The sequence below is a fragment of the Mauremys mutica genome, chromosome 11, assembly GCF_020497125.1.
Source record: "Mauremys mutica isolate MM-2020 ecotype Southern chromosome 11, ASM2049712v1, whole genome shotgun sequence".
NCBI classification, from domain to species: domain Eukaryota; kingdom Metazoa; phylum Chordata; order Testudines; family Geoemydidae; genus Mauremys; species Mauremys mutica.
The window spans coordinates 33887023-33911816 of record NC_059082.1 but is presented as its reverse complement, the minus strand read 5'-3'; the positions used below and the strand labels follow the sequence as shown (position 1 = coordinate 33911816).

Genomic DNA, 24794 nt, shown 5'->3' with positions numbered 1-24794 from the left:
GCTTGACGCATGCTTGGTTTAGTGTATTGTTTCATTTATATGGTTACTGGCATTCCATAGGAGAAAGCATCGTTGTCTGCATGCTGCAGTCTTTCATAAAATTTAACTTCCTTCTTCTCTGAATTACTTTTTCTGGAGTAATTTGTTTGAAGATTAGTTCAATATGTGATGCTGTTAGAGACATTATATTGATTTTTGTTTCATGGCAGGTTAGTAACCAGTTACTTTGTAATCATATACCATATGTCTGCTTAAAAGATTTTAAGGATCATCAGTAGTATATGTCCCAGTTGTATACAAAGTTTTTCAACATTGTCCTCTGAAAGGTACTCTTTGGTTTTTTAATGTGTAGTAAAATGAAGTATTATAGTAACAGAGTTTTTGGGGTTTTAGGAGGAAAAGGATTATTAGACCTTCAGCCACACTGGGTATCTGCTCTAGCTTGGCCAGAAGAAGGGCCATCTGCAACATGGACAGGAGACACTCCAGAAGTAGTATTAGTAGGTCGTATGGATGGATCTCTTGGGCTTATTGAAGTTATAGATGTTTCAACCATGCATCGATTAGAACTGGAGCATTGCTACAGAAAGGATGGTAGGTGATCATATTGATACTTCTAAAGAAAACTTGTAAGTTGCAAACTTAGAATTTTTTGTCATCTATATTTAAAATGCAGAGTGTACTTCAGTTTTATGAAGAACTGTCCTCACAGATTCCATTTCTAGTGCGCATATGCCCCATAAACACAAGATTGGATTCTTTTTGTCTGGCAGTGTCTGTTAGAACTGTGTTTACACCCTGGATACTCTAGCCTTATCCCCAACTCTCTCCCCACCCCCCCAAGGGCATAAGAGGTGTAGCAGGCTCAGCTGTCCTTTGGTTCCTTCTTATTGTCCATGGCATCAAGATGGTACCCCTGAAGTGTCCACTTTGGTCAGGCAATATCCAGCCAAAGATTGTCTAAATGGGTATCTAATTATATTAAGTACAGCACCCATACAGATTAGAGCCCATTCCACCAGGATTCGGAATGGTGTACACCATACTATCTTGTGTGTGATGTTGGACAGTACTTCATAATGCACTACCTTACCATAGGGGAAGAGACTTCTTCCCGACCTCAGCTGCTGACCAGTTAATGCCTTAAAGCATGATGATTGATATTACTGATGTACATGGTGCAGGGAGCCTGGTCTCCTGATTTCTGTTCCGAACTCTGACACTGACTCTGTGTGATGTTTGGCAAGTCACTTAACCTTTGCATGCTTCAGTTTATCTCTGTTTTTAATACACACCACACAGGAAATTGTGAGGCTTAGTCAATTAACATATAAAGTGCTAGAATATCCTTCCATATAGGGTGCAGCATTAAAGTCCAAAGTCTAATGTTGCCCAGCTGTGTTGAAGGAAGTATGTGACTTCTCTAAGAAGCATCCCCTGTCAGAAATGTGCAACTACATGGGGATTAGTCCACCTTTCATCCAGCATTATTCGTCAGTTGAGGCCTCAAGAGCTGATGCTCTCTTGGGCAGTGATATTCTGCAGTCATTATTTCAATAGAACGCCTAGCATCCACCTTCTGATTTGATCAGAGCTTGCAAGTCATCAGAAGTGAAATCCATGTGAACAATCACTCAGAGGAAAAACAGCAACTATCATTTTTCAAGATGTGCTGTCCACATATATTCTATGCCTAACTCTCCTTTCCCTGCTACTCTGGAGTCCTAGGCCATCTGGGCTCCATATTGGCAAAGGAACTGAGGGACAGTTGGCCCATTCTGTTCTTTATGCCCTCGGTTGGAAGGACATGCAGGCATCCAAAGTGCAGGCACAGCACCAGTATACAGTACTGGTCAAAAGAATATCATCTTGTGTGCATGGGATGCATGCACACTAGAAGTGGAACCTATGTGGACTACACATCTTGAAGATCTGCAGTTGCTGTAGAATAGGTAACCATTTTCATTCTTTTAATGCCTAAACTTCCAACAGGGATATTTTTACAACTACAAATGCTGCTTCTTCAAAAGGGCACTTAAAAAACAGTGTAATTGTTATTGTTAAATTGCTGTTTGTGCAACGTAGGATTCAAGACTCCCTTTCCTAACAGTTACAGTTTGGATGTGTGAAAAAAGACATACATACCCTCTCATCTTATCTACATTAGCGATTTGGGTGGGGGGGGGGGAACAGTGCTACTGTAACTGGTGCACTTCCATTAGTGACAGTGAAATCGTAAGAGACTTCCCAAAAGAAAACACAAACTTTGTGAGGAAAAGCATAGAAGTAATCAGGACTAGAACAGGAAAGCTAGTTGTCTCCCTCTTTAGGATAGACTGTTAGCAAATGCATGAATTAAAAAAAATTGTATGAATAGTGACTTGAATAAAAGGCGTGCAGTGGGAAGTTCATGGTTCTTCTTCGAGTGATTGCTCCTATGCATTCCAGTTAGGTGTGCGCGCTGCGCGTGCACGGCTCTTCGGAAGATTTTTACCCTAGCAACACTCAGTGGGTCGGCTGGGCGCCCCCTGGAGTGGCGCCACTATGGCGCAGGATATATACCCCTGCCGACCCATCCGCCCCTCAGTTCCTTCTTCCCGCCCGTGACGGCCGTTGGAACAGTGGAGCGCGGCTTAGCTGACGTCCACTTCCCTAGCTACTCGTAGTTTCTCTCGTTTAGTATATAGTTCAGATGTTTATAGTTGTAGTTAACTTTGTTTGTAGTATAGTATTTATTTTCAGGGGTTCGGGGTTTATCCCCTTCCCCTCACCCGGTGCCGGGTCCGATGCCCGGTCCACAGGGTTTTACACTGCTCGGCCGGCCACAAGCCGATGCCGACAAGAGATCCTCTCCTAAGTGCCTCGAGGAATCTCAACTAACAGATAAGTGCCGCATTTGTGAGGCCTTTAATCCAAGAACAAAGGGGAGCGGGACTTTCGTCTCAAGCAGCTCCTGAGGGAGGCAGCTCTTGCTCCTCCGCTCTCGGCGCCGAGCGCTGGTTAGTCTTCAAGGAGTGCTCCCTCCGCACCGGATCACCGGTACCGCCAAGGCCTCCCGGCACTGGCCCTCGCTGGCTTCGACGTCCACTCGGCATGGTTCCCTCTCCTGGAGGATGAAGAGGCACAATATACTTGCTGCGTCCGAGCCACCTGCTCCGCAGCCGAGTGCTATGCTCAGTCGGAGCGCCCGGCACCGATGTCGGCCGCGGCTCCGACAGTATCCGCACCATTAACTCTGGCCAGGCAAGAGCCGTCAAGTCCGGTGCTGGAAAGCTCCCCGGTACGGACCGTGGTCGAGCTCGCTATGAAGCTGCGTCCGAGCCGCCTGCTCCGCAGCCGAGCGCTACGCTCAGTCGGTTCGCCCAGCACCGATGTCTGCCGCAGCACCGACAGTATCCACACCATTAACTCCGGTCAGGCAAGAGCCGTCAAGTCCGGTGCTGGAAAGCTCCCCGGTACGAACCGTGGTCGAGCTCGCTTTTAAGCTGTGTCCGATCCGCCTGCTCCGCAGCCCGAGCGCTCTACTACGTCGTACTGCCCGGCACCGATACCTGCTGCGGCACCGATACCTGCTGCGGCACCGACAGTATCAGCACCGTAGACTCCGGACACGCAAGAGCCGTCGAGTCCAGCACCTGAACGCTCCCCGGTGCGAGCTGTGGTCGAGCTCACTATTCCCTCCACGCTGGAAACATTTCCACAGCGAGGGAGGTGATGGCAAGGGCAAAGCCTGCGCTGCTTTAACCCCCGACACCGCTGGTGCGGGTTATATTGTCTATCGGCGAGCCTGTCTTGCTCACGCCACCCTGCGTCGGTACCGCAGAGCGGCACCGTTCCTGATCGCGGTCCCGCAGACGTTCTCGGTCCCGTCACCGATCGAGGTCCCGACGCCGCTCGCAGTCTCGGCACCGTTCTCTATTTCGGTACCTTTAGTACTCGCGGCACCGGTCAGCGTCCCGTTTGCTGGCCCGGTACACTTGGCACCGATCCCGCTCCCGGCACCGCCCCAGGCACCGAGACTCCCGTAGCCACTCCTGAACATCGAGCCTCGCGCTCTCAGTCAACCGCCCGGCACAGCTCCGGTGGCAGGTCCCGTTCTCGGTACCGGTATGTCTCCCGGTACCGATCCCCGGTGCCGCGTCGAGCGACGTCAGTTAGAGAAGGAGACTCTACCAAAGGCTCTTCAGCTCCTTCAGGGCCATCCAGCCACGCATCAGTGTTGCCACGTGCGGACACTTCATATGCGCAGTGCACTGTTTTCCGATGTGCCCTCCAGAGTCTTCCAGGAGACCTATTAGTGGTCCTTCTAGTCACCTTGGGCGTACTACCACGCCAGAGGCGTACCAGTGCTCCCATCTCGCTCCGTTCCGTCGGAGCTCTGGGTGCCAGAGGCGACAATTAGCCGTCTCTCTCCGACCGGTACGGAGCAAGCCCCGGTTCAGCCACCGGGCTCCCAGATCCCACCGGATCAGGAGGTCGTCAAGGAGCGCGAGCCCACACAGGACCCGCTTGTCCCTGGCCTTTCTTCTGCCTCCTCCCCAGATGAGGCGGGGGCAGGAACATACTCCTCGGGCCCTCCTCTGATCGGAACGCAAGTGCATGGTATCATCCAGGGCGTACGAGTACCTATAGGTACATCTACCCCCCCCCCGCTCCCTTGTCGTCCAGTCCCTCAATGGGATGGAATGCCATGGCCAGCAGGCACCAGCCCCTAAAGCCAAGGAGGCTAGGCGAATGGTCTTACTGGGCCGTAAGATGTACTCGGCAGGGGCCCTGCCACTTTGTGTAGCAAACTAGCAAGCCCTGCTTAGCCGCTACTATGGGTGGCGGTGGGCAAATTTACAGAGTCGGTTCTTCAGAACTCCTCTCAAGAGTTCGATGCCCTCCTGGAACGAAGGAAGAAGCTGGCTAGAGCTTCCCTCCAGGCCTCATTGGATGCAGCTGACTCCGCTGCCACGACCCTGGCCTCGGGTGTTGCCACGAGGCGCATTTCATGGCTCCAGTTATCGAGCCTTCCCTTGCAGCTGCTGTACACTATACAGGACTTGCCCTTCAATGGCAAAGGCCTGTTCTCTGAAAAAACGGGCCCTAGGCTGTGTCACGGAGTGTGGGGGAGTCAGGCCCTGCACCCCCGGGCTCCCTGCCGATTCACCAGGACTCTCAGCCAGCCAGTAAAGCAGAAGGTTTATTTAGACGACAGGAACACAGTCCAACACAGGTCTTGCAGGCACAGATAACCGGATCCCCCCGGTTAGGTCCATCTTGGGGCCTCACAGCCCCCCTCGGGGATCGGAGCCCTCTCTCCCTGCTTCCCCTCTCTTCTCCAGCCAACTCCAGTCTGCCCAACCCCCTCCGGCCCCTCCTCTCTGCCCAGCTTCTTTCCCGGGCCAGGAGGTCACCTGACCCCTTTGTCTCCAACACCTTTAGATGCACCTTTGCAGGGAGGGGCCCGGCCATCAGTTGCTAGGAGACAGCACTTCAGGCATTTGGCTGCATGGACTTTTGCTGCTAGATACTTAGGATCTGTACCCAGCCCCCAGCACGAACAGTCCCACTTCGTCACAGGCTGCAAAGCCTGAAGGGCAGCAGGGTCACTTTGCGCTCTCTCTCGGCATGCACACGCCGGTGCTTTAGCGCCGACCTTTCCGTCCCCAGCCTCACCGCTCTTACCCTGCGCCTAGACAAAGACAGGACTTTGCCAGCAGGCGTCACTTACGCGGTCGTAGGCGTCAATCAGGCCCCCAAAGGAGCCAAAATTAAGGTCCTTCTAACCACCAATGGGGCAAAAGCCTACCCATCCTCGTCCCTCTTAGGGACCCCTCTCACGAGCGATTCCGCTTGCAACAGGTGCGGACGCTCCTCTTCATCAGAGCTATACAGGAGGTACCTAAGGACGAAACCTAATCCCCTGGGCGAAGGGAGGTCTCAGACCTATCCTAGACCTGCGGGGCCTCAACAAGTTCACGATGCAGATAAGTTCCACATGGTACCCATGGGGACCGTCATCCCATCCTTGGATCCCGGAGACTGTATGCCGCCCTCGATATGAAGGGCGCGTATTTTCACGTCGCCATTTCTCTTCCACACAGAAGGTACCCCCGGTTGGGGGCCTACCGTCGTTTCCAGTATACGGCCCTCCCGGTTGGCCTCTATACAGCCCAAGTGTATTCAAAGTGCATGGTGGTAGTCGCCGCCTCTCTTCGCCACCGTTGGATACACGCTCTCCGTATCTAGACAATTGGCTCGTTCGAGGGACCTCCCGGCCCAAGTTACCAGTCCTGTGGGCATCGACACGGACCTATTCCTGTGTCTAGGCCTGATGATCAATAGTAAAATCCACTCTGGTTCCCACACAGGGAATAGAATTCATTGGGGCCATCCTGGACTCCAGTCTCACCAGAGCCTGCTTACCTCAGCCTCGGTTTCATGCGATGGTAACAATTGTACAAGGTCTACGGACCTTCCCGATAACTTTGGCTCGCACTTGCCTAGGTTTCCTGAGTCACATGGCTCTCTGCACGTTTGTTTCCAAACATGCCAGGCTTCGCCTCCGTCCACTTCAATCGTGGCTCACCTTGGTGTACCACCCGGGCAGAGATAGCATACTCCTGGTCGTCTCGTTCCCCCTGAGCATCCTAGGCTCCCTCGACCGGGAGTCAGCGCCCTCCCTGGTGTATCCAGGCAGGCGGTTCCATTAACCCCTCGGGGACCCTCATGACAGACACCCCATCTCTTGGCTGGGTGCTCACCTGGGTCAGTTTCGCACTCACGGCCTTCGGTCGGCTCAAGAGCTGGCCTTACACATCAATGTCCGAGAGCTGAGAGCAGTCTGCCTTGTATACCAGGCGTTTCAGCTGGCGGATCGCCTCAGCAGATCCTTCCTGTCTCACAAGTGGTCGTTCCTCTGGACATTATCCATTCCGTTTTTCAGAAGTGGGTCTTTCCCCGCATAGCCCTCTTCGCTCCTGCGAGAGCGAAAAGAGAGAGAAGTTCTCCTCATTCCAAAGCCTCTCCCCGGGCTCAGTTTTGGAGGGGTTTTCTGATGCTGTGGATGAGCCATCGGCTGTACGATTTCCCACCGTTCCCGCTGGTTCACAGGGTCCTGCTAAAACTCCGCAGGGTCGGAGCACACCTGATCATGATCGCTCCAGCGTAACCCAGGCAGCACTGGTACACCAGGTTGCTACCCCTGTCGGTAGCCAACCCTATTTCCCTACCTCTTTGCCCAGACCCCATAACGCGGGATCACGGCAAGCTTCACCACCCAGGCTTGTAATCCCTGCACCTCACAGCATGGCTGCTGCGTGGCTAAACCGATCCGAATTACATTGTTCTGCCTCGGTTCTACAGGATTCTCCTGGGTGGTAGGAAATCTTCCACTTGGTTAACGTATCTGGCAGGGTGGAAGCGTTTCTCCTGCTGCTACGAAACGCAAAATGTTTCTCCCGCCGAGGTCCCAATCCATTCCGTCTTGGACTACCTCTGGTCTCTCAAACAGCAGCACCTGGCGCGGTCCTCATTAAGGCCACTCTTGGCAGCCATCTCTCCCTTCCACCCAGCGGAGAGTGGCCGCTCCGTATTCTTACACCTTGTGGTTTCTAGGTTCCTCAAGGGCTTGGAGCGTTATACCCCCCCCCAGTTGGCCCCCGCCAAAACCTGGGTCTTTGACCTGGTTCTAACCAGTTTTATGATTGCCCCATTCAAGCCACTGACGACATGCTCGCTGACATACCTGTCCTGGGAGACAGTTTTTCCTTGTAGCCTTTCCATCGGCCAGACGAGTCTCCGAGCTTCAGGCACTCACGATGGACCCACAGTATACTGTCTCTCTCAAGGACAAGGGCAGTTGGGACCACGTCCGGCCTTCCTCCTTAAAGGTGGTGTCAGTCTCTCATATCATCCAGGATATCTTCCTTCTGGTCTTCTTTCCGAAGCCTCACTTATAGCAAGGAGAGCAACAATTGCCCTCCCTAGACGTCCGTAGGGCATCCGCAATCTATATCGAGCGGACAAAGCCCTTTCGTAACGCCCCCAAATCTTCGTCGTGCTGGCGTGCCGGACGAGGGGCATGCCTGTCTCCTCCTAGAGGATTTCGTCTTCGATGACGTCGTGCATCCGCACCTCCTGTGTTTTGGCCCATGTTCCATAGAGCCACCTTACTTCACATTCCACCAGGGCTCAGGCTTTTCTGCTGCCTTCCTGGCTCACGTACCCTTTCAGGGGATGTGTCGTGCAACTACCTGGCCCTCGGTCCACACCTTTGCCTCATTGGCCCAAGAGTCCAGAGATGATGCAGCCTTTGGCTCAGCAGTTTTGCATTCTGCAACATCTAACTCCGACCCCACCGCCTACGTAAGGCTTGGGAATCACCTAACTGGAATGCATAGGAGCAATCACTCGAAGAAGAAAAGACGGTTACTCACCGTTGTAACTGTTGTTCTTCGAGATGTGTTGCTCCTATCCATTCCAGACCCGCCCTCCTTCCCCACTGTCGGAGTAGCCGGCAAGAAGGAACTGAGGGGCGGATGGGTCGGCAGGGGTATATATCCTGCGCCATAGCAGCGCCACTCCAGGGGGCGCCCAGCCGACCCACCGAGTGTTGCTAGGGTAAAAATCTTCCGAAGAGCCGTGCACGCGCAGCGCGCACACCTAACTGGAATGGATAGGAGCAACACATCTCGAAGAACAACAGTTACAACGGTGAGTAACCGTCTTTTCTGGCCGTAAGTACTGTGGCATGACTTGCGACTGCAATTTTTTGGTCATTAACTTATTCAAAGTAGACAAGGACTGTCCATTTTGAATCCCACTTAAAATGTAGAAGAAGAAAAAAGTGGCAATACTATATTAAATAAAACTTGGAAGGGTAGCTGGGTAAATATGTAGGTTATGCTCATTCTATTGAAATGTATATTTAGAATTCCATTTATATCTAAACTACTACAAAAAGCTTTTACCAATACTGTCTCCTATAAAATAGCTATGTTGATAGAAGTGTATGACTACAGTGGTACTTAAATATCTAAGGTGATAGGAATAGAATAAAAACATTAAGTAAACAGCTGTATTAACTTTCATTAAGCTGTATTTTTTTGTGTCATTTTTGTTTTCTGAAAGTAATTACAATACAAAAAGTTCTTCGAGTTCTTGCTCATGTCGATTTCATTCTAGGTGTGTACACGCCCTCATGCACGATTGTTGGAGATTTTTGCCTTAGTGGTATCCATAGGGTCCCTTTGGAGTTCCTCTGGCCCTGTGCCCTCTCCGGTCCTTCTTACTGCCAGTGGTGGTTATCGGAGTGCTTTTCCTTGCATAGCAAAATCTAACGGTTTCATCTCTTCTGACTTTGAGCCTTAGGGCCATGTAAATAGTTTGTTTATAGTAGTTAGTGTTAAGTGTAGTTAGAAGTTAGAGTCCCATCAGGGACTTTGCCCCAGGCAGGGCATGCCCTGGTCTCCCGGGTTTAAGCCCTGCTCAGACTGCAACAGGCCTATGCCTGTTAGGGACCCACACAGCAGCTGCCTCAAGTGCTTGGGGGAATCATATGTGAAGGACAAGTGTTGTATCTGTGAAATCTTTTGACCCAGGACCCAGAGAGAGTGTGATATCCGTTTGAGGGTTCTCCTCATGGAGGCTGCCCTCCCAACTGGCTTCCGAGACGTCCTGGCCGGACTCTACCCCTTGTACCTTGGCCTCTGTGCATAGTGCACTGCTCTCCATCGCCAGTGCCCAAAAAGAAGACTAAGAAATACGGCTCCCCAGCACCCGGCAAGAAAGGCCATGGGCTATGAGGCAAAGGACCCAGTTCAGGCTGCCTGTCCACTCTGGAAACACATGGATGTGACTCCTCATTCAGGGCCTGAGCCCCCCACCGCTGACTCCCAGGAGCAGTAGGGGACCCAGACTTGTGGCAGGCCCAGCCAGTATGAAATCCAGGGCTGCTGGTTACAGGATGATCTGGCCCTCTCTGTCAATGTCAGGGAGCTCAGAGAGGTTTGCCTGGCCTTCCAGACTTTCTTGCCCCACCTGAAGGGCAAGGTGGTGCAGGTCCTGATAGACAATACCGCCGCGATGTATTACATCAACAGGCAGGGTGGAGCCAGGTTGTTGGCCCTTTGCCAAGAACCTCTCCACCTTTGGGACTTTTGTGTGTGGCATGCCATTCATCTGGTAGCCGTGCACCTGCCTGGAACCAGGAACATATTAGCAGATCACCTCAGCAGGACCTTCTCATCTAGCCAGGAGTGGTCACTCCAGCTGGAGGCGGTCAGTACAATCTTCCAGAGATGGGGAACTCCCTAGGTGGACCTGTTAGTGTCCAGGCAGAACAGGAAATGTCACATGTTCTGTTCGTTCCGGGGGATGGACAGGGGCTCAGTGTCAGATGTGTTTCTCCTCCCGTAGTCGGGGGCTGTAATGTACACCTTCCCGCCAGTGCCATTGATTCACTGAGTCCGCATGAAGATCAAACAGGACAGGATGAAGATTATCCTAATAGCCCCCACATGGCCTCGCCAGTACTAGTTCAGCACACTGCTGGACCTTTTGGTAGCCGCCTCGCTGCAGCTACCCCTTTGGCCAGATCTGCTGTCCCAGAACAATGGTAGTCTTCTGCACCCAAACCTGGCGGCGCTGACACTTGACTGCATGGCTAATCGCCGACGAACAGGAATGCGTGCCCCGGATTCAGCTGGTCTTGTTGGGTAGCAGAAAACCCCCTACCAGAGCGACTTAGTTGGCCAAGTGGAAAAGGTTCATGTGCTGGGCCTCAGAACAGCGTATCCAAGACTCACAGGCCTCGATGAAGATCCTGGATTATCTTCTGTACCTCAAACTCCAAGGTTTGTACCTGACATTGATCAAGGTCCACCTGGCCACTATTTCAGCTTTCCACCCTCCATTGCAAGGCAGGTCAGTCTTAGTTCACGACATGACGGCCCAGTTTTTGTAAGATCTGGAGCATCTCTATCCGCACGTCCGGGATCCCATCCCTCCCTGGAACCTGAATCTCGTGCTGTCGAGGCTCATAGGGCCTCCTTTCGTGCCTCTGGCTTCCTGCTCTCTCCTGGCTTTGTTCCTGATTGCGATAACGTCAGCCCACAGAGTGTCTGAGATCAGGGCGCTTACTTCAGAACCTCTCTCAGTGTTATTCTACAAGGATAAGGTCCTCCCTATACAGTATTCTACAAGGATAAGGTCCATCTGCTACCATACACGGCATTTCTGCCCAAGGTAGTTTCCCAGTTTCATACTGGCTGGGACATATACTTACTTGTCTTCTTTCCAAAGACTCATATGTCAGATGAGGAACGCAGGCTGCGCACCCTGGATGTTAGGAGGGCACTGGCCTTCTACATAGATAGGACAAAGCTGTCCCATAAATCGACGCAGTTGTTCATTGCGGTGGCAGACAGAATGAGATGTCGCCCAGGGTCTGCTCAAAGGATTTTGTCCTGGATCACTGTCTGCATCAGTTACTGCTGTGAGCTGGCAAAAGTGCCTCCGCTGACAGTCGTGATGGCAAACTCGACTAGGGCACAAGAGTAATCAGCAGCCTTCCTGGCGCAGGCATCAGGCCAAGAGATCTGTAGGGCCGCTACCTGGTCATCTGTCCACATGTTCGCATCTCATTATGCACTTACCCAGCAGGCTCGAGATGACGCTGGTTTGGCAGAGCAGTGCTGCATGCTGCACAACTGAACTCTGAGCCCACCTAGAATGGAATCGACAGGAGCAAGCATTCGAAGAAGAAAAAACGGTTACCTACCTTTTTGTAACTGTTGTTCTTCGAGATGAGTTGCTCATGTCCTTTCCATTACCCCGCCCTTCTTCCCCTCTGTTGGAGTTGCCGGCAAGAAGGAACTGAGAGAATCATAGAATATCAGGGTTGGAAGGGACCTCAGGAGGTCATCTAGTCCCACCCCCTGCTCAAAGCAGGACCAATCCCCAGACAGATTTTTGCCCCAGATCCCTAAGTGGCCCCCTCAAGGATTGAACTCACAACCCTGGGTTTAGCAGGCCAATGCTCAAACCACTGAGCTATCCCTCCCCCCAGGGACACTTAAAGTACTTACCTGAGGACATAGGGTCGGCGGTGCCTGATATACCAATGCGTGAGTGCGGCAGTCAAGGGGATGCCACAGCTGACCCTATGGATACTGCTAAGGCAAAAATCTCCCGACAACCACGCATGTGGGCGCACGCACACCTAGAATGGAATGGACATGAGCAACACCTCTCAAAGAACAACAGTTATGAAAAGGTAAGTACCTTTTTTTTTCTGATGAGCTAAATGCAATGGGAATTGAACAGTTTAGCTTGTAATTTAATATATTTTATTTGTACTTATTATTCCAATAGTTTCTGTCACATGCCTTGCGTGGTTCAGTGAAGACAGACCATTTGCAGTTGGCTATTCAGATGGAAAATTGCTGATAGGTACGAAGGAGCCACTTGAAAAAGGAGGAATTGTTCTAGTTGATGCACACAAGGTAGAGTTTTAATTTTCTTGGAAACTAATTCATACTCTCCTAGTTTCCCAAAGATAATTCAGGATTTAAACTATAGTCTTCATTTCAAAATTTTGTATAAAAATGACTTAAAAGATAATAGGCCATTTTTTAAAGAAAGCCACAGGAAAACAAAAAGAGTTCTTCCAGTAGGGTTCTTCACATTTATGTTGTTTATACTGTAGCTGAAGTGCATTTCCAGATTTGATCTGATCTAAAAAAGATGTAGTTCTCTATTAACAATTTGATAAATTATACTAGCCTGTTATTAAATTTTCTTACGTAGAATGTATCATTTAGATGTTTTTTTTCCTGAACTAAAAAAATAATTGTGAAGTGTAAAAGATGTTTCTCAAAATACTCAAGCACTGCCGATGTATGCCAGTCCAGTGGCCAATAAAGTCCATAAATAATTTGCAAAGAGACTTTCCCCCCAGTGCAGTGGTGGATTAACAAATTTGGCGCCCCTAGGCCCTCAAAAAATTGCCACCCCTCTCCACCCTCCCCGCCAGCTCACCTCTGCTCCCCCGCGGCAAACCTGGGGGCGGGGGGAGAAGGGGAGTTGTGGCGCTCAGGAGATGGCAGTGGTGGAGTGGAGGTGAGCTGGGGCAGGGAGCGTTTCCTGCCCCCCCCCAAGAGTTACTCCCCACACCCGCCGGCCCCAGCTCACCTTTGCTCTGAGTCCACCTCCTCCAATCGTGCTGCTACTCGCTTCTCCCTCCCTCCCTCCCAGCGCTTTTGCGCAGCCTGGGAGGGAGGGGGGAGAAGGGGAGTTGTGGCGCGCTCGGGGGATGGCAGCGGTGGAGCGGAGGTGAGCTGGGGCGGGGAGCGGTTCCCGCCCCACCCCCCGGTTACTTCCCGCACCCGCGGGTCCCAGTTCACCTCTGCTCTGCCTCCTCCGAGTGCCGCTACTTGCTTCTCCCTCCCTCCCAGCACTTTCGCGCAGCAAGCCTGGGAGGGAGGTGGAAGGAGGGAAGCGCAGCACGCCTGGGGGAGGAGGCAGGCCGGGCATTTGGGGAAGAGGCAGAGTTGAGGGGTTGGGGCGTGAGCAAATTTGCCGCCCCTGCAAATTTGCTGCCCTAGGCCTAAGCCGTATTGGCCTAGGTGATAATACGCTGCTGCCCCAGTGAAGGGCTGATGTAAGCAGACCCAGTGCTGTTCCACTCACAAGTCCCATTGTATGGAGCATGCCAAGCACAGGAGGGGGCAAGTTGGAAGCAGAAGGAGAAATATCTGCAGTGCAACCCATAAACAGCCTGGAAATGGCTGCCATAAATTACAGAATTTCCTGGGCTGTTCTAATTTATGCAATGATCCATTTTGGCCCTGACATAAGGCTGGAATCCAAGAATGAAAAGGTGACATAAAGTCTCCTTTGCTCTGTCTTCTGGGCTGCATCTTTTGTGCTGCATCTTTCAGGAGGCACAGCGCAGAATGTGGCCCATTATCTACAGATTCAGGTAAGTACTTTAAGTGTCCCTGGAGTAATTCCATATTACAACTCCATAACTAAAAAGTTGCATAAAGCCTCGCAGGATACTGTGAAAAACATTTTATAGAAAGAGAATTCTGCTTATCATGTACTTTCTATGACTCTTTCCCCATATTCTTTATTATTAGTAATTATTCTGTTTTCATTAAACTTTTTTTTTTTGTTCTTCGAGTGCTTGTTCATGTCAATTCCAATCAGGTATGCGTGTGCGCATGTGCACAGTAGCCAGAAGATTTTTCCCCTAGAAGCATCTCTGGGGTTGGCCTGGGTGCCCCCTGGGGAGTCACGCCTTCATGGCGCCCAATAAAGGGCCCTGCTGACCCGCCACCCCCTCAGTTCCTTCTTACCACCAGTGACGGTAGCTGGAACTTCCCCTTGTTCTTGCTTCGGCAAGCAGCTTAGCAGTATGTTCAGTTTTCACTGTAGATAGATAGTTCTAGTTGGCTAGTACAGAGTAGCTAGTTCACTTAAAAGTTTCAGTTATGGGGGGGTCCCCCTGTTTTCTCTTCCCCCCCTTTATTTGTCACCGGGGCATGCCACGATCCCGAGGCTTCATGACTTGCCAGGACTGCACGAAGCGCATGCCTAAAAGTGACCCCCACACACACACTTCCTGTTTACAGTGTCTGGGCGAGGGTCACCAAAAAGACCACTGCAAAATCTGTCTGGAATTCTGACTGAGAACTCTTAAAGAGAGGGAGCAGTGGCTTAAAGTCCTCCTCCCAGTGCGTTGTCTTCTGCATGGAGCGCTCCAGCACCATCTTCGGTCAAAGAGAGAGACCGCCAAGGAGGCTCAGCACTGTCATGGAGCCTCTTGGGGGCACTCCAGCCTTTGGCACTGGTCCCAATCACTAGCGCAGAAGAAGAAGAAGATGGAAAGAGGCCGATCCCCCTCGGCAAAATCCAGGGACCAGCCATCAGTGGCACTTCGGTTGGGCCACGGCTCCGAGGCTCAGAGTGGAGCTACGTTGATTCCTGCCCAAGTGAGGCAGTTGAGTCCAGGCCCGCCACACTCGCCGAATCCCTTGGAGCATTTGCCACACCTGTCCACCCTAGAGGCTTTTGAGGCGGTGCAGCACCTGCTGATGGTATGTCTACACTACCCACCGAATTGGCGGGCAGCGATCGATCCAGCGGGGGTCGATTTATCACGTCTAGTCTAGACATGATAAATCAACCCCCGAGCACTCTCCCGTCGACTCCTGTACTCCACCGCCGCAAGAGGCACAGGCGGAGTTGACGGGGTAGCGGCAACAGTCGACTCACCGCAGTGAAGACACCATCGTAAGTCTGGAATTACATCAACTTCAGCTACCTTATTCACGTAGTTGAAGTTGCGTAACTTAGATCGATTTCTTCCCGTCTCCCACCACGCTCCCTGAGTGTAGACCAGGCCCGAGACTCACAGCACCGTTCTTGTCCCCAAGGCAGGAAGATGCACCAGTACTGCAGGCTCTATCCTGGCACCCCGTTCAGTCAAAGGGAAAGCCGGCAATGATGTCATGCCGATCCCTGTCACCTCGGCACTCTCCCCCGCTGAAGCCAACGCCTCCATCCAGGGAGTGCAGTTGATCCCCAGGCTCCCAACGCTCTATGTCAAGAGGTGCAGCGCCACCCTGGTCCTCCTATTCTGAAACATCAGAGTCAGAGTTGAACTCGTACCGTTCTGACTATAGCAGGAGCAGAAGGTCCAGCTCAAGATGCAGTAGAGGGTCCCACCCAATGCCTTCACAATGGCAGAACCCAGCTCAGTGGCCCTTTTGGACTCCGTGGGCTTTCCATCAAGCCCAGAGTTGGAGCCAAGGATCCCACTTGGGAGCTGCATCATTGGTGTCCACGACATTTATTCCGCCACGACCAGCGACTGAGCCATTACCTCCGGAGTCAACGCCAGTGGCCATGGCACCATCACCAGCAGCAACTGTGGCGCCACCCTCAACAACACCTTCGGCACAGGAGGCGTCAGTGGCTCAGATTGCTGCTATGGTGCCGGCTGCACCTTCGGCACCAACGATGGCACTGGCACCGGCACCGACATCGTCATCGACACCAGCTGTGACTGCATCCATAAAGACCCTGATACAGATGCTACCCTAGATGTCTATACCAGCACTGGCGTGGGACCTAATGTCAGCATCAGTACCCGCGCCCTTTGCGGGACTGGGCCAACCGACCACAGTCTCCCCCAGGGTTACAAGATCCCTTGGATGGGGACGGTAGAGGGTGGCCTCCTCCTCTTCACCAGATGAGGCACAGGCAGGCACTTCCGTAGCCCCAGCTCTGGAAGACTCCAGGGTGTTGCAGCAGTTGCTGTGTCGGTTTGCCCAGTTTCTGGGCATTAAGGCAGAGGAAGTGGTAGATGATGCAGGCCCTATGGCTGACATCCTGGCCCCCTTGCACTCTTTCTGTATCGCCTTACCATTTATAAAGACAATTAAGGACATGACTAAGACCCTCTGGCAGACCCAGGCCTTGCTGCCACCCACTGCCAAGCGTAACAAACGCTGGTACTTTGTGCCCTCCAGGGGTTATGAACATCTATATTCCCACCCCCAGCCTGACTCTTTGGTGGTGCACGCTGCTAATCAGTGGGAGAGGCAAGGCTTTCAGGACCCTTCTCCCAGGAATAGGGATGCTAAAAAATTAGACCTATTTGGGCAAAAGGTGTACTCAACGGAGGGACAACTCCTCCGAATATCTAACCAGCAGGCCATCATCATCAGGTACTCCTGCTTGGCGATGGCTAAATTCACGGAGTTCCTCCCCTCGGATTCCCGTGCCAAATTTTCAGCTTTGGTTGAGGAGGGAAGACTGATCTCCAGGGCGTCCCTGCAGGCGGCACTTGACGGGTTGTGCTGCCACCAGGGTTATGGCTACAGGAGTAGCCATGAGAAGGGGCTCATGGCTCCAGGTTTCGGGTCTCCCCTATAAGGTCCAGCAAATCATACAAGACCTGCCTTTTGAGGGTCAGACTCCTTTTTTCAGAGAAAATGTACAAGAGGCTAAACAGCCTAAAGGACTCCAGAACCACCCTCAGGTCTCTGGGCCTCTATACACCGTCAGTTCAGCAGAGACACTTCCATCGACAGCCTTCTCAGCAGTTCTGTCACCAGAACCACCAGGACGGATCCTGAAGGAGAAACAGGACTGGCAGGAGAAGGCCGTGTCAACCCTCTGGCCGGGCTCGGGACAACCCAAGCCGCCTTCAGGGCCCAAACTGGTCTTTTGAAGGCATGGTTGAGGACGGTGTACCACACTAAAGACTGGATCCACCCCCGCCTTACCTTCTTATCCCAACTATCTCCTTTCTACCGTGCATAGTCCCATATCACCTTGGACCGCTGGGTGCTCCTCACGGTAGAGAGGGGATATTCCATCCAATTTTGTGCCCTCCTGCCCTTCCACTCCCCTTCCCCGTCCCTCTTCAGGGACCCTTCTCATGAGCAACTCTTTATCCAGGAGCTGCAGTCGCTCCTGTCGTTAGGGGCAGTGGAGGAGGTTCCTCAGGAGCACAGGGGCGAGGGCTTTTATTCCCAGTATTTCCTAATACCAAAAGCCAAAGGCGGCCTCAGGCCTATCCTGAACCTGCGAGAACTCAACAAGTTTGTAAAGAAACTCAGGTTCGGCATGGCCTCATTGGCCTCCATCATCCCCTCACTGGATCCAGCAGACTGGTATGCCACCCTTGACTTGAAGTATGCTTACATTAATATTGCAGTCACTCAGTCCCACAGGAAGTACCTCAGGTTTGTGGTGAACAGTACCCATACCAATTTACAGTTCTTCCGTTCAGCCTGTCAGCAGCATCTCGAGTCTTCACCAAGTGCATGGCAGTCATCGCTGTGTTCCTGTGCAGGCACCGGGTACAGGTATTTCCATACCTCGATGACTGGCTGATCAAGGGTTGCTTCAGGACCCAAGTGGAAGCTCAAGTCAAATTCATCAGGGCCACCTTTGATAACCTGGGTCTCCTTCTAAACGAAGCAAAATCGACTCTGCCCTGTTCAGAGGATAGTTGATAGGGGCAGTACTGGACTCGACCCAAGCCAGGGCATACCTGCCGGAAGTGAGGTTCCAGACCCTGGCCGGTATCATTCGAGGTCTCAGACAGTTTCCCACCACCACAGCAAAAAACTGCCTGAAGCTTCTGGGACACATGGCTGCCTGTACCTACGTGGTGCAGCATGCAAGATTCAGGCTTTGACTGCTCCAGTCATAGTTAACATCGACTAGCCCAAGACAGCTTGGACAAGATCATGACCCTGCCTCACCAGGTCCTTGACTCCCTCCTGTGGTGGCTCAACCCTCAGGAAGTGTGCTCAGGGGTCCCCTTCGCCAGTCCACAGCCATCTCTTTCACTAGTGACGGACGCATCAGACTTGGGCTGAGGAGCACATCTAGGAGACCACAGGACTCAGGGTCCCTGGTCTCAGGCAGATCTGGCTCTCCACCTCAATGTCAGAGAGATGAGTGGTGTGTCTGGTGTGCCAGACCTTCCAGGCATACTTAATGGGACAATGTGTATCAGTTATGACAGACAACACCACGGCAATGTTCTATATCAATCAACAAGGGGGTGCACACTCCTCTCCCCCTGTGCCAGGAAGCCCTCATGCTGTGGGACTTCTGTGTAGAACATTCAGTGCACCTACAAGCATTGTGCCTCCCCGGGGTACAGAGCAAGTTGGCAGACCACCTCAGCAGGTCCTTTCAGGGCCACGAGTGGTCCCTTCATCCAGATGTCACAAATTCAGTCTTCCAGAGGTGGGGGTTTCCCCAGATAGACCTATTTGCCACACAACGCAACAGGAAGTGCCAGCAGTTCTACTCCTTCAAAAATCACAGCCTAGGTATGGCTGGGCTCCAGCGTGGATGCCTTCCTCCTCCCATGGGGAGGTTGTCTCCTATATGCCTTGCTGCCCATACCGCTTGTTCACAAGGTACTCCTCAAGATCTGGAGGGAACGAGCGCAGGTCATATTGATAGCTCCAGCCTGCCCCCGCCTGGTACACATCTCTCCTAGACATGTCCGTGGAAGCTCCAGTCACCCTGCCACTCTTCCCGGACCTTCTGACACAAGATCACAGTCGTCTCCAACATCCGAACCTTGAGTCGCTGCACCTTGCGGCGTGGAAGCTCCGTGGTTGAACCCTATAGAGCTTTCCTGTTCAGACCACGTTAGACAAGTCCTCTTTGGCAGCAGAAAACCTTCTCCGAGAGCTACCTACCTTGCCAAGTGGAAGAGATTTTTCAGTCTGGTCGGCACAGTGCCATTGGTTCCCAATGCTAGCCTCAGTGCTGTTTATTCTGAACTACCTCCTCCATTTGAAGCAGCAGGGGCTTTCAGTGTTGTCAATAAGGGTTCACTTGGCCACCATCTCAGCCTTCCACCCAGGCGCGGAGGGCCACTCTGTCTTTGCTAACCCAATGGTCAGCTGGTTTCTAAAAGGTCTCAACAGGCTATACCCTCACGTCTAGCAGCCTGTCCTGGCTTGGGACCTCAGCCTGGTCCTTCCTAGACTCATGATCCTTCCTAGACTTTGAACCCTTGGTGTCGTGCTCCCTGCTCTACCTCTCTTACAAGGTGGCGTTCCTGGTGGCAATAACCTCAGCCAGGAGGGTGTCTGAACGTAAAGCCCTAACATCTGAGCCCCCTTACACGGTGTTCTATAAGGACAAGGTTTAGCTCAGACCTCATCCTGCTTTCCTACCGAAAGTTTTATCGCCATTTCACATTAACCACGACATCTTCCTCCCAATATTCTACCCTAAGCCGCATTCCAGTGGCAGGGAACAGAGACTTCACTCACTGAATGTCCATAGGGCACTAGCCTTCTACGTTGAGAGAACGAAGCCGTTCAGAAAGTCGGTCCAGTTATTCGTAGCAGTGGCGGACAGAATGAAAGGTCTGCCTGTGTCATCACAATGCATTTAGTCATGGATCATGTCCTGCATTCATGAGTGTCACAACCTGGCAGGGGTTCCTGCACCTCCAATCACTGCGCACTCCACCAGGGTGCAGGCTTCATCAACAGCGTTTCTGGCTCAGGTTCCCACTCAGGAAATCTGCAGAGCGGCTACGTGGTCCTCCATTCATACATTCACAACGCACTGTGCAATTACCCAGCAGGCCAGAGATGATGTGGCCTTCAGACAAGCAATACTCCAGTTAGTGGACAACTCTGACCCCACCTCCTGAACTTGGGCTTGTCAGTCACCTGATTGGAATTGACATGAACAAGCACTTGAAGAAGAAAAAACAGTTACTAACCTTCTCGTAACTGTTGTTCTTCCAGATGTGGTGTTCATGTCCATTCCAATACCCACCCTCCTACCCCTCTGTTGCAGTAGCCGGCAAGAAGGAACAGGGGGTGGCAGGTTGGCAGGGCCCTTTATTGGGCTCCATGAAGGTGCAACTCCAGGGGACACCCAGGCCGACCCCACGGATGCTGCTGGGGGGAAATCTTCTGGCTACTGTGGATGTGCGCTCGCACACACCTGATTGGAATGGACATGAATAACACATCTCAAAGAACAACAGTTACGAGAAGGTGAGTAACCATTCTTTTTCTCGCACTCGTAGAACTGTGATAACCACCAGATCTGACTTCATTTGTGTCATAAATTGCGGCATCAAATCATCAACATAGTTTTTTTGTGGTTTATATGACGATGCATATGAAGTTCAAATGCTTAATACTTTTGTGCTGGAAGGAAGTTTCGTTTTATTTGTGTGATGTTCATATTTGTAAGTCACATTATGAAGACACTGAATGTTGTAATCTTTTTGTTTGTTTGTTTGAATCCTTTAGGACACCATTGTTAGTGTGAAGTGGGATCCAACTGGTAAGATTCTCATGACATGTGCCAAAGAGGAAACGGTGAAACTCTGGAGATGTGGGGGGGGATGCTGGAGGCATTTGCATTCACTCTCCCATCCAGCTATTGTGAATAGTATTACCTGGTGCAACCTTCCAGGGAAAGGACCCAAGCTGCAGCTGTTACTGGCTACGTATGTTAACATTTTTGCTTTAATACTTTCTGTGTAGTCTTTGTACTGGTTATTAATACTTACAGCAACTGTATATGTTTCATCCTAAACAAAAAACAAACAAACAAAATTCAACACGCTGTTCATTGTGGGCATAGTAGAACACTGGTTCAGCACTGACTTAAATACAAAAAGTGCCCATTACTGAATCACCAACAGCTTTCCCCCTCCACCTAGGCTTTTCTCTGGAGGGTTCTACGCCAAGTACTGACCAGGGGTGATCTTAGTTAATTAACTTGAATTAGTCACAGTGAAAACTTAATGTGGTATGTTTGCATGTTACTGGAAACATCAACTAATCATTGTTGTGAAATGTGCCAGTTATGTCCATAGTTGCAAATACTTCCTGTGCTGATAAATATACCTGGGACCTATACATTATGATGGCACAATGATTGCAAGGGGGTATTAGGTTAAAAATGAAAATATTTAACGTGAAAAATAGAGTGAAAACCTATGGAGAATATTCCTAAATATTTTGAGTAGGAATAAAAAAAAATCACTGTCAATATGCATATTTTATTTAAAAATAAGTGAATTAAAGAATATAGTAAAATTTCAAACAGTACAATGAAAAACAAGTTTTTCCTTTTTCCAGTCTGCCTCAGCTTTCCTTTTATATTGGAGATACTACTTCACTAACTTCCTTTTAAACGTAGTGGTGCTGACAAAATAGTTTTGGCAAAATTTAATATTAAGAAAGAGTTAAAGAAAAAATGCACTTTTTAAATGAGCATTACTACTAAATCTGTATACAACTTTTAAAAAATTATCTGCTGCCCTTGGACTTTGTTTTTAAGCAGATTATCTTTCTTAATCACCTTGCTCTAAATGTATATCATAACAGACTGACATACTTTTAGAGCATTTGTTGATTGGTGCTGTATGTTAATAACTTTATTTTGTTTTCATGTGATTTATTCTAACTTTCTTCAGAGGATGCCAGAATGGCTTAGTGTGTGTTTGGAGTGTTCCCCAGGATATGCTGATCATGTTGCAGTCCAGCTCAAGTAGTTCAGAAGGATGGTGGGAACAGGAAACAAGTAGCAAGGTAAAGACAGTTCAGCAAATGTTAGGAAATCTTAACTCAATTATATCCATGGTTTTCTCTACGATTATAGGAAAAGATGGGAGCAAAATATTTAAATATCTACATGGGTGGAGATGGAGAAGAAGGAAATATTTGAAAACCGTTACATTTTAAAAAGTTACATTTATTTTAATTTGTCTGTGCTTACACACATGCAGGTGTTTCCAGGGCAGGAAATGGTTCTTGCTCACATGCTCAGGAATTTTCCCCCAGGTTCATTGGCAGTGACCTGGGGTGGGTTCGCCCTCCTCTGTAGCATTAGAGTACAGGTCACTTGCCAGGATTATCTGGGAATACTTCCCTTAATCAATTCCCTTGCCATTGCAGGTACTTGGGGCATTGGTGCACCTCGGTTCCTCCTATTCTCTGCCTAATAGTATTATTTCCTGTGGGTTGTAATTCTTGGTCTAATTTTGGATGTTGAGTTTAGTGTGTGGGTGCTGGGTGCTGTCAGTGGCCTGTTGTTACATACAGGAAGTCAGACTAGATGATCTGGTGGTCCATTATGGTCTTACCGTCTATGACTCTAAATGGGAGGTCAAGGTTTCAAAACAATTTATTTGCAAGAGCTATTGATCTTGGCTAAATTTTGGTAATGCTATCTAGTTCTTTTAAAATTATGCAGTTATTTCCAAAAGAGAAAACTAAAATAATATTGGAAATTTCTTAGCATATAAATTTGCCTTGACTTAATTTTAACTAAAATGTTCTTTAAAAAGGTAAGATCCAGCCGTAATGTGGTCTTGAATGCGTATGGTATTTTGAAGAGGAAAATATAGATGGTAGTAAGTTAATGGCATCCTTATAAAACATGACTAAAATAATTACAAATAAAACTAAGGTCTATTAAGTAAATATGCATTTAGATATATTTACTTTGAGAGCATCGTCACTGTAGGTGCTCATAGTCTGTTGTATCAGCTTGAATGCTTCAATAAGGCCTTTTTTTTATGGTGCCTTATTCTTCTTTCCTTGATAAAACAAAAGTAGTTGTACCAAGAAAATCTATACACTGGTTGCAAAGAAGTCTAAATCTGAAACACTTTTCTGTTCACAATTTTCTATGTATGTAGTCCAGGGTATGTCATAATGATGAAATAATTTGCAGGATGGATACAGAAAAGCAGTAGATGCCAAGTGCATTTATCAGCTGAGAGGACATATTACTCCTGTTCGGACTGTGGCCTTCAGCTCTGATGGACTGGTATTAGTGTCTGGTGGGCTCGGTGGGCTCATGAACATTTGGTCTTTACGGGTAAGGTTGTCTTTGAGTTATATTAAAGATTACCCAAAGATTATGTCATGGATGTCACAGAATTCATGGATTCTAGAGTGGCGGCAGCACCCAGAGATGCCTGCCGCCGACACCCGGAACAGTTAGCCCTTGCAGCTTGGGCTCTCCTCTCCCATACTTGGTCTTCAGTCATCCCCCCATCAGCTCTTCCCCCTACATTATTTTTAGTAAAAGTCATGGATGGTCAAGGGCTTCTGTGAATTTTTGTTTATTACCTGTAAATGACTTTTACTACAAATAACTGTGATAAAATCTTAGTTATATTTCTTAGTTTGTTAAAATAGGTACATTTAAGATCAAAAGCTGAAGGATAATTTTATGTCTTCATAGTTTTCTTTGATAAATACTTTATAAAAATTAGAGGAAGCGTAGTCAAGAATAATGAATACAAGATTTGGGAAAAAAATACCTGATTTCTAATCCTGGCTCTGCAATTGATTAATTATGTGCCTGGTTAAGTCATTTATGACCTCAGGTACTTAGCCAGTTTATGCTTTTGTTTCTCCCCACTGAAAAAAGGGAGTAATACTTGCCTTCTTCACAGGCTGTTGAGATTGTGTAAAACACTTTGAAGATGTTATATCAATGCTAATTTTAACTTTTAATAATCTCTTTCGGAAAATGCATACGGTATGCCTTTCTGACTATCGTGTACGAATTTTAGTTCAAGGGGTTTAAAATACTTTAAACTTTAAACAATCATTAATTGAAATGTTTGGGGGTGTTTATGGTACTACAGGATAATAAATTCACATGTTTAAATAACTAAATGCATTAATGTGTATTGATTAAAAGATTTCTGGTTTTAGGATGGCTCTGTATTACAAAGTGTTGTGATCGGTTCTGGAGCTATTCAGACTGCAGTATGGATCCCTGATGTTGGAGTAGCTGCTTGCTCAAATAGATCAAAGGTATTATTGTATATTAAAGTGCTGTTCTTTTGAGTTAAATTTGTGAGTATTAAGGGAAGGTTCTTATTACAAAAAGAAGCCCATTTATCCAAACCTTTCTTTCTAACTAACTGCTAGCATATTTCTCTCCTTGTTCTGCTTAATCCATGTTATCCACACACATTTGCTGTCAATTAAAGGAGCTTGAGTAATTAAAATTCTGCTGTACATAGTTTGTCTATTTACATGCAGAATACATTGTTTTGACTCTCAACTGCCATCTTATCTTTAAAAAAGAGTTTAAAAACTTAGTTTAGTTTTCAGACTTCATGTATGAGAAAGAGAGAAATGGGGAAATTAATTTAAAAAAATGCACCCAGGTGACTGCTTTGTCATTTTGAAATTTATTGTGTGTGAGAAATGTCACCCCTCTTTATGGGAGAGATGTGAAATGTGTCTATCTTAGAA

General features: G+C 49.3%; 1 protein-coding gene across 1 annotated transcript in view; it reads left to right on the top strand.

Annotated features, from left to right (window-relative positions):
* The window catches only part of HERC1 (HECT and RLD domain containing E3 ubiquitin protein ligase family member 1), a 217162-nt gene that overhangs the window by 169240 nt on the left and 23128 nt on the right, over nucleotides 1-24794 (top strand). The window contains exons 54-59 of the mRNA XM_044979291.1: nucleotides 394-594; nucleotides 12361-12491; nucleotides 20814-21013; nucleotides 21989-22103; nucleotides 23251-23397; nucleotides 24246-24347. Coding sequence (XP_044835226.1) covers nucleotides 394-594; nucleotides 12361-12491; nucleotides 20814-21013; nucleotides 21989-22103; nucleotides 23251-23397; nucleotides 24246-24347 — 896 coding nt within the window. The remainder of the gene's footprint in view (nucleotides 1-393; nucleotides 595-12360; nucleotides 12492-20813; nucleotides 21014-21988; nucleotides 22104-23250; nucleotides 23398-24245; nucleotides 24348-24794) is intronic.